Genomic DNA, 14,982 nt, shown 5'->3' with positions numbered 1-14,982 from the left:
ACACATTAAGATATTAAGTCTTCCATCATGAAAACAACAAGGGGGGGACAAAGACCTTACCCAGAAACTGAGGTGGGTTTAACTGTGGCTGGGAATGGTGTAATGTTGTAGGTGTATTTTTCCCTCAGCTCTGCCAACTGTGGGAAAGGGAATGGAGCCATAGAATAAACCGTCTGAAAAACACAAGCAAAAATGTCAAGTCTGAAACGATGGCCTTAAACAACTCTTCTCAATCCTGGAAAGATATTAAAGTTCTACGATTTGGGTGTAAAGAGGTAGATTCTGCTTCTCACACAGCAGGTGGAGAGATTCTACTTCATTATCCCCTTTAGAGAAAGACAAAAGAATACTGAGGAACACAATGCTCATTTCTCAAATCAATCCAGCTGTGACTGGGTATTCCAAGTGGTGAACATGGGTGGCAGATGGGGGCAGTCTGACTTCCTCTGGGCTCAACTGACAGGTGGGTTAACTCAGAAATTCACAGCTCTCTATTATTTCTTTAACAAAGAACCCATCGGTGATGCTCATATGCGGTGCTTGTTTTTCAAAGCTTTGCTTGATGACTTTTATAGACATTCAACGTCATCTGGACAACATTAAATCTAGTGGGTGATCGTGTGATCAGCCGCAAGCTTTCTCCAAAGATACCACCTTTTCAAATGTCTGTGAATGAGTTCGAGGTGAAAATTGTTAGCTGTTATTTAAAAACAAAAAAAGAAAAGAAAGAAAGAAAAAAGTGACAGGGTGTAAAGCATAGGCTGTTAAAAATCTATAAATAAAAATGGGAAAAGCACGTGTGCTTCCTCCAGAATTTCAAAATTATATATCATTCTACCAGCAGGAAGAAAGTAATCACGTTTGCTCTCTTAATTTTATTAAAGCTTAATTGTTCCAAATGCTTTCCTTCAATCCTTCAAATACTTATTCTCCAGAAAATGTATATTAATCACCCTAAGTTTCACTTCTCCCAGGAAACCATTCACCTAAAACTACTATGTCAACTACACCTTAATAATTTAAAAATAGAAACCCATACCATTGGGATTCAAGTTTAAAAGATGAAATTATTAGGGCGCCTGGGTGGTTCAGTCAGTAAGCATCCAACTTCAGCTCAGGTCATGATCTTGCAGTCCGTGGGTTTGAGCCCCATGTCAGGCTCTGTGCTGACAGCTCAGAGCCTGGAGCCTGCTTCAGATTCTGTGTCTCCCTCTCCCTCTGTCCCTCCCCTGCTTGTGCTCTATCTCAAAAATAAATAAACATTAAAAAAAATTTTTTTAAGATGAAATTATTAATGATAGGAATTTCAAATTTCCTTATGAATGAAGATGTCTCGTTGAAGACAATTAGTAGGGTGACCAGGTGAAGATTCACTTGTGTTTTATTTTTGTCAGTTTTATAAAAAATCATTAAAATATTCCCTTGTCCAGCCTCATGAAGGAAGCTGGTAAGAACAGTATGGGAAGTACGTCCTGCCCCAGAGTAATTGGCCTGGGCTCCTAGCAAGCTCCTTCAAGAGCCACTCAGCTTCAGATATCTGACAAAAAAAAAAACAGAAAACAAAAACAAAAACCTGGCTGCATTGGTGCTTTCATTTTCTATTTTTTGGTCTATCTTCCTCTATCCTTTACTTTTAGTTAATCCTTCAAAGAAGAAATCAGTGCTCCTGGAAAAAAAAAATGTGTTTATAGCACCTCTTCACATATATTCAACTCACTTAGCCGAAGGTCTCACGTCTGAAGGCGAGTTTATGCCATGAATATACACCACACATCACTATAGTCCTCGGGGTAACTGAGAAGCTCTGGTTTCCAACATTGTAAATCAGAGATTTACAATGGATTCCAAGAAAGGAATTTTACTAATCACTTTAGAGCCAAATATGGCACACTAATAGAATCTTCGAGTTAGAATGGAATGTAAACATAATTTAGTTCAGCCACCTTCCCAAGCAGAAGTCGCCTCTAGAGACTCTCCAACAGATGGTCACAAAGGCAGCACTGAAACCCTTCCAATGGTGGGCACACACTATTTTGCAGGGCAGACGGTTTCAATTTTTGACAGCGCTAATTAAGCAAACATTATCCTTCTATCGGACAAGCATCCACATCCTTGCAATTTCCATGTCATCACTGATGGAAAAAAGTGAACATTCCAAGGGCTGATACTGCCTCACAGCACATGAGAGCTGCCCCCAGGTAACAATAATTACTGATATACACTTTGAGGTAGGTTGTCCCAAGCACCTATAAACCCTTCTAACAACAGCACCTGATTTTTCTCTCTATTGCCCTCAAGGAAGTCATGAGAGATTTTGTCCAAAGTCTCACTGAAATCCACACCCGCTATTTCACTGGCATTCTCCCAATGTCTTTTTCAGACACCACCAATTTTTTAAAAACAGCCCTTGCTACTTAAAAAAAAAAAAAAAAAAAAAGTGATATGATTTACAGAAGGAAAAAGCCCAGCAGATTTTGTGTGTGGCACTTAGAATGGAAAGAAATTGGGAAGACCACCAGGGAGAATCCTTCCCTGTCTTTCAGCTCAAAAATAAAGACCTTACGCACAGCCCACATTTTTCATCTGGAGCCATTTCAGGTTTGCTGACAGATTTATGGCCCACCATAATTGGATCCCAGCCACTGAATTAATTTTTTTTAAAAAGATTGAATAAAGAAAACAGAGTGCCTTGAAATGACATTCACCATTTCTCTCCATAACACTCCATGATGCCAAGGAAAACCAGTAAGTCAACTTACTATTCAAACTACCAAAGTACACTTAAATAGACATTTATATTTAGGTACCGCTGAAAACAAAATTGTATTTTTCATTACTGACATGCTTCACAAAAAACACGAAAACATGAGTTGTACAAAATTAGGCTCAGTTCATCTCCATCCAGATGTTTTCCTCTGCGAAAGAAAAGCCGCTAAAATGGCATCCAATTGATCAAACCACAGCCGGTAGGTATTTTTCCCTCTAGGATTCTCTCACAGCAAGGTAAAGAGGTGGTTGTCTTTTCTCCTAATACCTAAGACTGGAAATTTCTATAGGACAAAGATGGCGTGTGTCAACATACCTCTCAATCGCTCTGGCAATGTTTAAGTGAAACAAAATGCTGCCTTATTTTTCTAAAGGGGATTTCAGCTTCGGGAAAGACACGTTTCGACTAACGTGGAAGTGGTGGGCTGGTGGTAGGGGAAAAGTAGGCCAGGAGAGGGGGACTTGGCTCCCAGTCTGGGTCTGCCACTGGACAATCTAAAAAACTGGCCATAAGCTCACTCTCTATCAAGTGACAGAATTAGGTTAGTTGATCTTTAAGCTTCTTTTAAACCAGTGCCTCCCTAAGTGTTGTTTAAAAACCAGCTACATCAGGTCAGAGAAAGACAGATATCGTATGATTTCATTCATATGTGGAATTTAAGAAACTTAACAGATGATCATAGGGGAAGGGTAGGGAAAATAAGATCAAAACAGAGAGAGAGGCAAACCATAAGAGACTCTTAAATACAGAAAAAAAACCCCAAAAACCTGAGGGTTGATGAGGGGGAAAGTGAGTGAGAGAATGAGTTAAATGGGTGACAGGTATTAAGGAGGGCACTTGTTGGGATGAGCACTGGGTGTTATACGTAAGTGATGAATCACTGGCTTCTACTCCTGAAGCCAAGACTACACAGTATGTTAACTAACTTAAGAATTAAAACAAAACAGGGGCGCCCAGGTGGCTCAGTTGGTTAAGCGTCCAACTTCGGCTCGGGTCATGATCTCACAGTTTGTGAGTTCAAGCCCCACGTCGGGCTCTGTGTTGACAGCTTGGAGCCTGGAGCCTGCTTCGGATTCTGTGTCTCCTCTTCTCTCTGCCCAGCTCATATTCTGTCTCTCCCTCTCTCAATAATAAAATAAATGTTAAAAAAAAAAAAGAATTAAAACAAAACAAAACACCATATCAGAACCATGGTGCATCAGAACCACCGATGAACTAAATGTCCACATTCTAACACACTCTGGAGCAGTTTCTCATACATAGTCAAGTGAAAAACACTGCCTCGAGTTCTAATGTTCTAGGAGTCTGTGTATTCAGTGAGCAACCACGTGTATTCTTTGGTTTTTGTTTTTTAAAGACAGAGGGAGAGAGTGTAAGCAGGGGAAGGGCAGAAGGAGAGGAAGAGAGAGAATCCTAAGCTGGCTCCATGTGTAGCACAGAGCCCAACTCGGGGCTTGATCCCACAACCACAAGATCATGACCTGAGCCGAAATCAAGAATCAGACACTTAACCGACTGAGCCACCCAGGCGTCCCATAACCGGATAGGTTCTTAGTACTCTATGGGCGCCTAGGTGGCTCAGTCAGTTGAGTGTCCGACTTCGGCTCAGGTCATGATCTCACAGTTCATGAGTTCGAGCCCCTCATTGGGCTTGCTGCTGTCAATGCAGAACCCGCTTCAGATCCTCTGTCCCTCTCTCTCTCTCCCTGTCTCTGCCCCTCCCCTGCTCGCACACACTCGCTCTCTTTCTCTCTCTCAAAAGTAAATAAAGCTAAAAAACCAACCACTCCTCTAGGTGTTATGGGGATACAGAGTAAAAGGAGGCCCTTATCATTAAGGAACTTACTACTTCATTAGAGAATAAGATTAACACACTTGAAAAAACACCAAATAATATAAAATAATCTGTAATTGGCATTAAATCAGTCGTTGAGAATCTTAAGTACTGAAAGAATATGGAGGAAGGCTCGTCAATAAGGGCTGAGATAAGAGAGGCTGTGGGGTGGGGGGGAGGGTGGGGAGAAGAGACTGAGTAGGATCCTGGTGGGCAGACCATTTTTCACAGAAAGTGGCAGAGGGAACCATGAGCCCTCTCACAGGAACGGGTATGAACAGAGAGGGCCGGGTAGCAACAGACCTCCGCCCAGTGCAACAGGTTCCAGTCGGGGAACACCTTCGATAGGTAAGGAACAGGGCAGCAAGAATGCACCTCCAATGCAATCTGTCTCCAAACAAACCTTATTTCTGCCCCGGATAAACTTTTATGCTCTTCCTCCTAAGCCAGAAACCTGTAGGTTGCCGTTGTCTCCCCATTTCTTTCTCCCTCACCCCATATCCACTTTCCGTGGCCAAGTCCCATCAATTTCGCCTTCTAAGTACTGTCTCTGTTCCATCCTTGTTTCTACCCTTCACTGCCTCTCACGGGCTCCTGCTGTCAGACTTGACCCTTTCAAGTCCACCCTTCACTGAGCTGCCCCTGTATCTGACAGAAGCCACAACTCAGACCATTTTCCTTCTCTCCTTAAAATGTTTCAGGTCTTCTTTTTCCCTTTCCAAAGGCTCCACAGAACCCCTAGAATTCCAGCAAGCACAATTTCACAACCTCTGACCTAAAAGGTCAAGTCCAATCCTTACCACAGGTTGTGGTCCTCCATATCCACACCAAACTGCTCATAGTTTCCTTCACATACTGTAAAGTTTTCCACTGCCATGTCTTTGCTTGTGCCCCTTCCTCAACCATGACTTCCCTTTCTGCTCTGCACCACTGCCTCCAACACACACACACACACACACACACACACACACCTCACATGTGCATGCACCCACACATATACACACACATACATAGAGCCTGACCAACTCCATCTTTAAAAGGTAAAACCACACAATCATTTCCTCAAGGAAGTCTTCTGACAGAGATGCTCAAAAATGTTTGGAGAAGTTAATATAAGACCTAGAAAACTAGGCTGAAGCACTTTATTTACTGCAGTTAGTAACAAGGAAGCACTGAAGGCATTATGAAGAACAATGAAATGACCAAAGCAGTGTGGACAATCACTCTGGCAGCAAAATGCCAAAGCTATTAGAGCGGAGGGAATCTGGAAGGAGGGCCACCATATAAGTGTCGTTTAATTCAGCAAACATTTATTGAAAAAGAGAAGGCAGGAAATTAATCTCAGACTCTCAACAGATGTTTGCTTAATGAAGTAATAAATTTATTGAGCAGCTGTAGTAAAAGGCAAAGTGCTAAGTGTTCATGAGCAAAGCACAGGCTCTGTCCTCAAGGAGCTTAAAAATATCACTGAGGGGGCGCCTGGGTGGCTCAGTCGGTTAAGCATCCGACTTTGGCTCAGGTCCATGAGTTCAAGCCCTGCATTGGGCTCTGTGCTGACAGCTGAGAGCCTGGAGCCTGCTTCGGATTCTGTGTCTCCCTCTCTCTCTGCACCTCCCTCAAAAATAAATAAACTTAGGGGCGCCTGGGTGGCACAGTCGGTTAAGCGTCCGACTTCAGCCAGGTCACGATCTCGCGGTCCATGAGTTCGAACCCCACGTCGGGCTCTGGGCTGATGGCTCAGAGCCTGGAGCCTGTTTCCGATTCTGTGTCTCCCTCTCTCTCTGCCCCTCCCCCGTTCATGCTCTGTCTCTGTCCCCCAAAAAATAAATAAACGTTGAAAAAAAAAATTTTTTTTTAATAAATAAATAAACTTAAAAAATTTTTTTTAAATATCACTGAGGATATTACTGATTTAAGATAAATCACTGATTTAAGATACAGTCTTAAATCAAAGTAGAATGTGATGAATGTTCACAAGAGAGGTACAAAGAAAATGCCACAGTGATTCAGAGAAATGAGAGATGATTTCAGTTGAGACTATCAGAGAATGCTTCACAAAGGAGAGGGCATCTGAACTGGAACTTTTCATGAGGAGGCAGGCCTTAATCATGTGAAGGTAGATGGGAAAGACTGAACAGAGGGGGCACAGGTACAGAGGAGGCATATTCCCAGGGATTCCTGGGAGCGTGGAGCACAGCTTGACTTGACCAGAATAAGAAAAGGGTATGAAAGGGAGGAGCTAGGACAGTCGAGAGCACTGGATGATAAGTTGAGAAATCCATGCTTCATTTTGTAGGCAATGAGTAGCCAACAAAGTTTCATGAGCGAGGGGGAAGGGACAATATCCTAGAGTGCTGCCTTGGGCAGATGAATCAGGCAGTTCTGTGAGACGTAAAGGATCCCATATGTGGAAAATGCCAAGCACAGACCTTGTACACAGAGCCATGTTCAAAAAGAGGTACTTCCCTCAGAGACAGAATGAGTGATGAAGCAATAGCCCTGAGATGTGTGAGAAGAGTCGGGATCATAGCACCAACGTCAGCATCACACAGAACACAGTCTGTCTTCTTCCTCTGAGACAGACAGGAAAGAAGAAAGAAGAGATGAGAAGGCAAAGAAAAGTTGAAATAAAAAAATATGAAGGGGTGCCTGAATGGCTCAGTCGGTTGAGCGTCAGACTTCAGCTCAGGTCATGATCTCACGGTTTGTGAGTTCAAGTCCCGTGTCGGGCTCTGTGCTGACAGCTCGGAGCCTGGAGCCTGCTTCAGATTCTGTCTCTCCCTCTCTCTCTGCCCCTCCCTGACTTGTGCTCTCTCTATATCAAATATAAATAAATGAGGGGCGCCTGGGTGGCGCAGTCGGTTAAGCGTCCGACTTCAGCCAGGTCACGATCTCGCGGTCCGTGAGTTCGAGCCCCGCGTCAGGCTCTGGGCTGATGGCTCAGAGCCTGGAGCCTGTTTCTGATTCTGTGTCTCCCTCTCTCTCTGCCCCTCCCCCGTTCATGCTCTGTCTCTCTCTTTCTCAAAATAAACGTTAAAAATAAATAAATAAATAAATAAATAAATAAATAAATGAATGAATGAAAAAAATACATATATTTTAAAAAAATATATGAATCTTCAGGGCAGTTCTATCAGGTGGTCAACATTCTCCAAACATAAGGGATTCTGAGAAGGAGCTGGAAGTGCCAGGAAATGAGCAAAGGAATGGAAACTCCTTGCTTCTAAAGCCCGAAGTCAGGGCCTGAGTCTTCATTTTCCAATTTGTTGACTTGGCCCAGCACCCCCCAAACATAACCCCATGCATGGAACCCAACATAAAGGTAAAAGTTGAAACTCAGAAAAAAGAAAGAGAAATCACAGAGAAAGAAGAAACTAAGGCCCTAGGGCAACCTTGGACAAGACCCAGAGTTGGTCGGTGGGCAAAAGGAACAACCAGGAAGAGAAGCAGTAGTCAGAAGCATCAGAGGAGAATAAAGATAAAATCATGTTACAGAACCTAATGCAAGAGAGAATGTTAACAAATCTGTTATCTTTTTTATACTCACTATCGCTTTTAATGCCTTGGTGAATATGATAGTGAGATATAATAACATGCCAGGAAATAACAAAACCCTTCAAGTCTTTTTATATTATGATTAATATAGAACAACACGAGTAGAATATATGGGTAAAACAAATTACCAAAACACTGATTAGAATAATCTCCTTTGGTGGAGAGGCACCTGGGTGGCTCAGTTGGTTAAGCGTTTGACTCTTGATTTTGGCTCAGGTCATGATCTCAGTCATGGGCTCGAGCTCCACTCGGGCTCCGTGCTGAGCATGGAGCCTTCTTGAGATTCTCTTTGTCCCTATGTCTCTGTCCCTCCCCCACTATTCTATATATAAAAAAACAAACATTTAAAAAAATTTTTAAAGAATAATTTCCTTTTCAACCCTCAATAATTTCTCCCTCAAAATAATATGTTGCCCCACAAGTCTCCCTTTATGAAGGTTAAGAATCAGATTCAGAAGAAGTACCTGGTAATTTGGGCGGGGGTGGGGTTTACAGGTTGGATTGCACGTTATGATTTTTAAGCAACGCAGCTTGAATGGAAGTATAACAAATATCCATTATTCATTTCTTCCTTCCTCTTGTGACACAGTGAGATTCTTATCAAATTATATATAGACTCTTGGTCAAATGAAAAACTAAATCTGATGGCTGGCCAAACATATTTCCCAAAATTGCTGCTGTGACACTGCCTATTCCCATAGCACCCAGCATTCCCAGAGCCAAAATGGGGCCATGCTGCCCACTCACCTGCATGAGTTCATGGCTTTCCAGAAGGTCATTCTCTAGCATCTCCTGGGTAAGGCGTCCCATGGTGCTGTAGAATTCGTCAGCTGTTTCACAGCATTCTATCTGCCTAGATAAAGAAAGAACAGAAAAAGGAATTATTTAGGACACCCGTGTTGTTTATCAGGCATATACTGCAGTTGCAACAGGATACAGTGCCTCTTGCCATTAAATTAATCAACTTAGCAATCAACAAAAACCACACTCCTGGGAACTTGTCTATGGCTTTGTCGTAGCTTGCATGTCCTGGCTTGAAATTCTCTGCTATTCCCAAATAAACCCATCTTTGCTGAATGCAGAGAAAAGATAAAAAAAATACCAAAGTCAACGTAGATGTACTTATTACAGGGTGAGCTCTCATCTTTCCTACCCGCTCCCCAGCCTCACAGCCCCACCTGTGGCATCTTTATTATTTTTATTTGACACTGTCTACACAGCAGAATGCCTACCACCGATCAGATCTAAGGACCACAAAACTGGGTACTAAAGAACAATTATCCGCTGTAGGGAATCTGGGGTTTTTAATCTACAAATGAGGAGATCACTGATAAAAATGAAACCAAGCCACAGTAGAAAGGAAAGTGAAAAATACGAGAACTTTCTCTGTATATTTCATCATCCACAGGATGTTTTCACGGGCAGAAATTTTTCACTTCTTCTCAGGACACTGCTGCTAGTTGGAGATTACATCCTGCTTCCTCCATGTGCTTCTATACATAAATAAGAATCTGTCGGGGCACCTAGGTGGCTCAGTCAGGTGAGGTCTGACTTCAGCTCAGGTCATGATCTCACAGTTTGTGAGGTGGAGCCCTGCATCAGGCTCACTGCTATCAGCGCAGAGCCTGCTTTGGATCCTCTGTCTCCTCTCTCTCTGTCCCTTCCCAGCTTGTGCTCTCTCTCAAAAATAAATAAATATTAAAAAGAAAGAGAGAAAAAAAGAGTCTGTCACTTGGCAACCTATAAGGCAGGTTATACTTTCAACCTTCTTCTAGAAGGGAAAAAAATTTAATAGTCTAAAGCAAAGAGCACTGTGTATTTGTTTTATTTATTACAATGTTTTTTGGATAGTAGGATAATTTTATTTGCCCACCGACATAAGACCTTCTCTTTGACATGCACTAATGTCGGGGAATTTCCACGGAGCTATCCAAAAAATATATAATGATGGAAAAACTTCAGGTTCTGGAGTGTTCTTCAATCCCACTGTCACTAAATGAAATAGACCATTGAAATGCTATTACAAAGATACAGAGTGGCATGTGGGCATAACTGAAAAAGTGGTTACGTTTACCCTAGAGGGTGAGGAAGAGAAATAATGCTTCAGATGAGTTCTGAAAAATATCCTCCAGGTTGACAAGAAAGAAAAAGCGCTCCAAAGACATGGATGCAGGAGACAGCAGGCCCTCTCCAGGCCCTGCAAGGAGCTCCATGCAACCAAAGTTGGCCAGAAGGTCTATGTGGCCAGAGGGAGAGAGCAAGAGCTCAGGGTACAGAGCTGCAGACAGCAGATGGCAAAGGCCTCAGATGCCGGCTGAGCCTCCTCAGGGCAAGAGTCACCGAAAGGTGCTGAACAGGGAGTGTGAGAGCACATGTGCCCTTGGCAAGGTTGGCTGGAGGTCGCATGGCAAGTGTAGAGTATGGCGGGGAGACGAGGAAGGAAACACCACGCTAGGCCTGGCATGAGGCCAAAGCATAGGGTCAGAGAAGAAAGGCTACATTAAGAGAGATGCCAGCGAAGGTGAGCTGACAGTCCATGGCTTACATATTCCAAAAGCACCGCTGGTGTGAGAGGAAGAAATGCCAAGCTGTTGGAATAAACTGAATGGAGAGGTCCCATGGAGATGTTGTTCGTGATTTTTCCAGTACAAAGTTTGTGGGGAAGAATACAGGCCCTGGAGTCAGAAAGATCCAGGATTAAGTCCCAGCTCTGCGACTCATGAGCTGTGTGACCATGAACTAGTTAATTAACCCTCCGGGGGTAGCTTTCTCATTGAAAAGGCAGGGAGAATAATCCTACCTACTTCACAGGATTATGCAAAGAACTGAATGAGAAAATGTGTTTAAGCCACCTGACAGAATGATGGCACTGTAGGCACTTGGTGATGTATACTGGTTGCCCTTCCTTTTGCTGAACAAGTTGCAGGTTCAAAAAATGTAGAAGTGGAGTGAGCAAAGACTCTGAAACATTTAAAGTCCTACCAGTCTGATTCATATATCCCCTGAATTTCATAAATGATAGCTATTTATTATCTGTAGATTCACATAATTAAAAGTGCAGATTCTAGGGGTTCTTGGCTAGTTCAGTCAGTGGATCGTGCGACTCTTGATCTTGGGGTTGTGGGTTCAGGCCCTGCATTAGGTATAGAGACTACTTATAAATAAAATCTTAAAAAAAAAAAAAAAAAAAGTACAGATTCTAAAGTCAGGATACCTGGGCTCAAAATCAGGCTGTCCACTCATTGAGTGACTTTGGGCAATTTACTTAACTTATCTGGGGCTCAGTTCCCACATCTGTAAAATGGGGATGATAACAGTCCTTGCCTTGTGAAATGCAAGGACTAAACGGGTTAGTTTCACATCTAGCATGCTTAGAACAATGCTTGTCCATTGCAAGCACTCCATGAATATTGGATATTAAGTGTATCTGTTATTATTTCAACAGTGTGACATCCCTGGGAGGACCACAGGGATAAATTCTGATCCTGCAGATAATGGATAGATGGGAGTAAAAACAGAATCGCTTCTTTTCTTCCTGCCCCATAATTAAGAACACAAAGGTTACTAGAACTCAGCACACACTTAAGTGCTACACTATTTTAATCCTATAAACTAGTTACCCAGCAACTGGGCTATCAGACCCACAGAAACCATCAAAGTGCAAAGAGTTTCAGGCATACAGTAGGTTGGAAACACATGACTACAGAAAAATATAGATACTGGGGGGGGGGGGATGAAAAGATAAGTAGACAGCACACCAAATCCCCAGAAGACTCATCTATTTGCCTAGCTGAAAAGCAGTGCGCGATAAAACAAAGGCAAATGAGATAGCTATGTGATGTTTCAAAATACTTATACACAATAATGATCTTTCTACATCCCTGAATTGATAGTTGGTGGATCTTTCTTGCAAAAAGTATGAAATGCTACAAGTCTCCCAGGAAACAACTTATCATAAATAAAAAGTCTAGTTAAAAGGTTTTTGAAACAAAACACTGGCAGTGATTTATTAGTTTTCTGACATGTTGTCTATGAGTACCCACTCAAGTCATTTACAGCTCTAAGAAAGAAACATTAACAACTTCTCTGAATCTTAACTATAACAATTGTCCTATAACCATAACTGTTGTCCTCTCCATTACCCAGAAGGTAAAATTTTAATGTAATAGTCATAATATATTAGAGATGGGTGAAAATACCCTCCTTTTTATAGTTCTGCTACTGGTAACAAATGTAAATAACATCTATGTGTCAATATGTTTAATAGTAATAGGTTTCGTCATAGAATTAATTCTTGATAGAAGGAAAGAAGTTCCATGTGTTCTACCTTTTTTTTAAATAGGCTCCCTACTCAAAGTGGGTCTAGAACTCATGACCCTGAAATTAAGAGTCACATCCGTTATCGACTGAGGCAGCCGGGCGCCCCCTGTGTGTTCTACTATTGACTATGTACTAAGCACCACAGAGATACCTTATACATATCATCTCATTTAATTCTATCATGATCCTGAAAGGCAGAACTAAACAAATAATAAAAATTCAAAAAATAATCCAAATCATGAATGTTAACTAACAAGCCCACCTACTCCTCTCCAGATCTTCCTCTTCTAAGTTCCTCTCCCTCCCCCTCTTCCCAATTAGAGTCCAGGGAGAAGCTGCCAAAAGTAAGCCAGCCAGGATACTAGCAGTGAAGAGGAGGAAGAGATCTGCAGACCCGAAAAAGCTTACCCCCTTCCCCAACATAGATTCTATTTGCCGCACCCCCCCACCCAACAATCAAGAAATCAGCCAAGTAAGATTTCAGAAGGCTAAAGCAATTCAACAAAGTTCCCAAATTTCTCTCTTGCTCACACCTAAATACAGATGCTTTCCACATTAGAGCACAGAACTTCTTAAGGCCCTCCACACCAGAGAACAGAAGGGGGAAATCACTTACTCTCCCAATTTTGCCCAGATGGCCAGCGACACCCTCAGGATGATTTCCGAACCTTCAAAGAAGACTGAATCCCAAATCTTTAAGACTGTATGGTTAGGGAGGCACGTAGCAAAAAGAGTCAGAAACCACTGCATCGTGAAGACATTCGTCAGTGGGGGCTCATATCCACCTGAAATGAATCAAATACTCTATGTTACTTCAGAATTGATGTTTTGCAAGATATAAAAATACCCTCATTCAATCTTCCATGCCCACTAAACATGTTACATTTCCTGACTGATTTCTTCATATCTCTAATTCTGGTTCTTTCCTCCTTTTTTCCTTCTTTTTTTTTTTTTTTGGAAGAACGTAAGTGTGTCTGGTAAAAATCTCAGTAATATAACCTTCACAAATTCTTTATATTTCAGAAATCTTAACCTAAAACTTTATTTGGCTCTACCTATTTATTTTGTGGTGCTAAAAATTAGGGAGAACGTTTTCCTCACCAAAAACAGGATTAAAAGAAAGGATTTTTTGCCTCTCAAAACCTGAATTCAATTTTCAAAATCTCATAAAGCCCACTTTTATTCAAATGCTACTGATAAAAACAAGGCTCCTTATGAAATTACTTGTCTACTTCTTAAATTATGCACAGCTCTCAGACCACAGTGGAATTAAACTAGAAATAAATAACAGAAAGAGAGCTGGAAAATCCCAAAATATCTGTAGATTAAACAACATGGAATTTTAAAATATTTTGAACTAAACTATACGCACAGCTCACAATGAAGTTTGTGAATTCACCAAAAACACAAAGCTCCCTCCTACTTCCTGGAATGGCATTAAGTATGTATTTTATGAAATAAAAAATGTAGATGTTTAAACTGATCCTCCCTCCAAGTTAATCAGACTGTGCATTTACCCAAGGATAAGCAAAAAAAAGCTCTATTCTCATTTCCTCTCTTCTTAAAGAACAAAGGAGCATCTTTTTTCAGAGACTTAGAATCTAAGGGCAGCACTTATAAGCAAGTGCAGGACTTATGGAGGAAAATGTAGGGCCGAGGAAAGCATGTCTGACATGGGACAGGCAAGGTGGTCTATCTGGAAGCACTATGAAATCCACACAGGTGCACAATTACACCGCACAGCCAAATTAAATGAGATTATTCAAATGGCTTAGAAGGAAATGCTGAGAGACTCCCAGGTGTCACTAAAATTTCCAGTGTACTGTAATCACAGATTAGGTCTTCAGATCGTTTCAAATTTTCCCAGATTTGAATGTGTGGGTGGGGGGTTGGCAACCGTATACAGGAAACACAGCAAAGCTCTCACTGTTTTCCTGGTATCCTGAGCATAGCCAGGGAAGCGCAGGCAGTGGGTACATTCACAGCCATTAACTGGGGTTCTTCGGAAAGCTGGGGGATGCCCGCCAGACAGCAGCGACTCGGAGCTGCTTACAGACCCGAGTTTCCATCCCGGTCTCAACCTAGTGCCTTCCTTCAGGGTGCAGATTCTAGCTGGCCGTCCTGGAGAGCCCTTCTCCAGAATGAGCTGACCCACTCATCTCTGGTAAATCTAAATACCCTTACCATGAATAGATAAAAGGAGCAATTAAACGTTTCAAACCAAAAGACTATTGACGTATCTCCTAAAACTTAATGAAAACACATATTCCTCTCTCCATAGCCTCAGTGGTTCAGGCAAAACCGTAGTCTGAGTGAAATTATACCTGTCGCTCTGTTTTAAAGAACTCCTATAAGATAGGTGCCAGCTTAGAGCAGCGTAACTAGATGGTAAGACATGGACACCATTCTTCACCTAGAGTGCAATACATCATTTCAGTTGTTGATCTCATACTGCGAAAGTATTAGGTTCTTGACTGACTTCCTAACCATGACCAGTTAGAGGTTC

At 42.0% G+C, this 14,982-nt stretch overlaps 1 protein-coding gene across 6 annotated transcripts in view; it reads right to left on the bottom strand.

The window, feature by feature from the left end:
* Positions 1 to 14,982, bottom strand: part of TBC1D30 (TBC1 domain family member 30) — a 224,228-nt gene that overhangs the window by 149,489 nt on the left and 59,757 nt on the right. For all 6 annotated transcript variants that reach the window (XM_047866385.1, XM_047866386.1, XM_047866388.1 and 3 more), the window contains 3 exons: positions 13,093 to 13,261; positions 8,904 to 9,009; positions 61 to 173 (listed from right to left, as the gene is read on the bottom strand). In XM_047866385.1, coding sequence (XP_047722341.1) covers positions 61 to 173; positions 8,904 to 9,009; positions 13,093 to 13,261 — 388 coding nt within the window. The remainder of the gene's footprint in view (positions 1 to 60; positions 174 to 8,903; positions 9,010 to 13,092; positions 13,262 to 14,982) is intronic.

Source organism: Prionailurus viverrinus, chromosome B4 (assembly GCF_022837055.1).
Source record: "Prionailurus viverrinus isolate Anna chromosome B4, UM_Priviv_1.0, whole genome shotgun sequence".
Taxonomy (NCBI): domain Eukaryota; kingdom Metazoa; phylum Chordata; class Mammalia; order Carnivora; family Felidae; genus Prionailurus; species Prionailurus viverrinus.
This window is presented reverse-complemented; position numbering and strand designations above follow the sequence as displayed.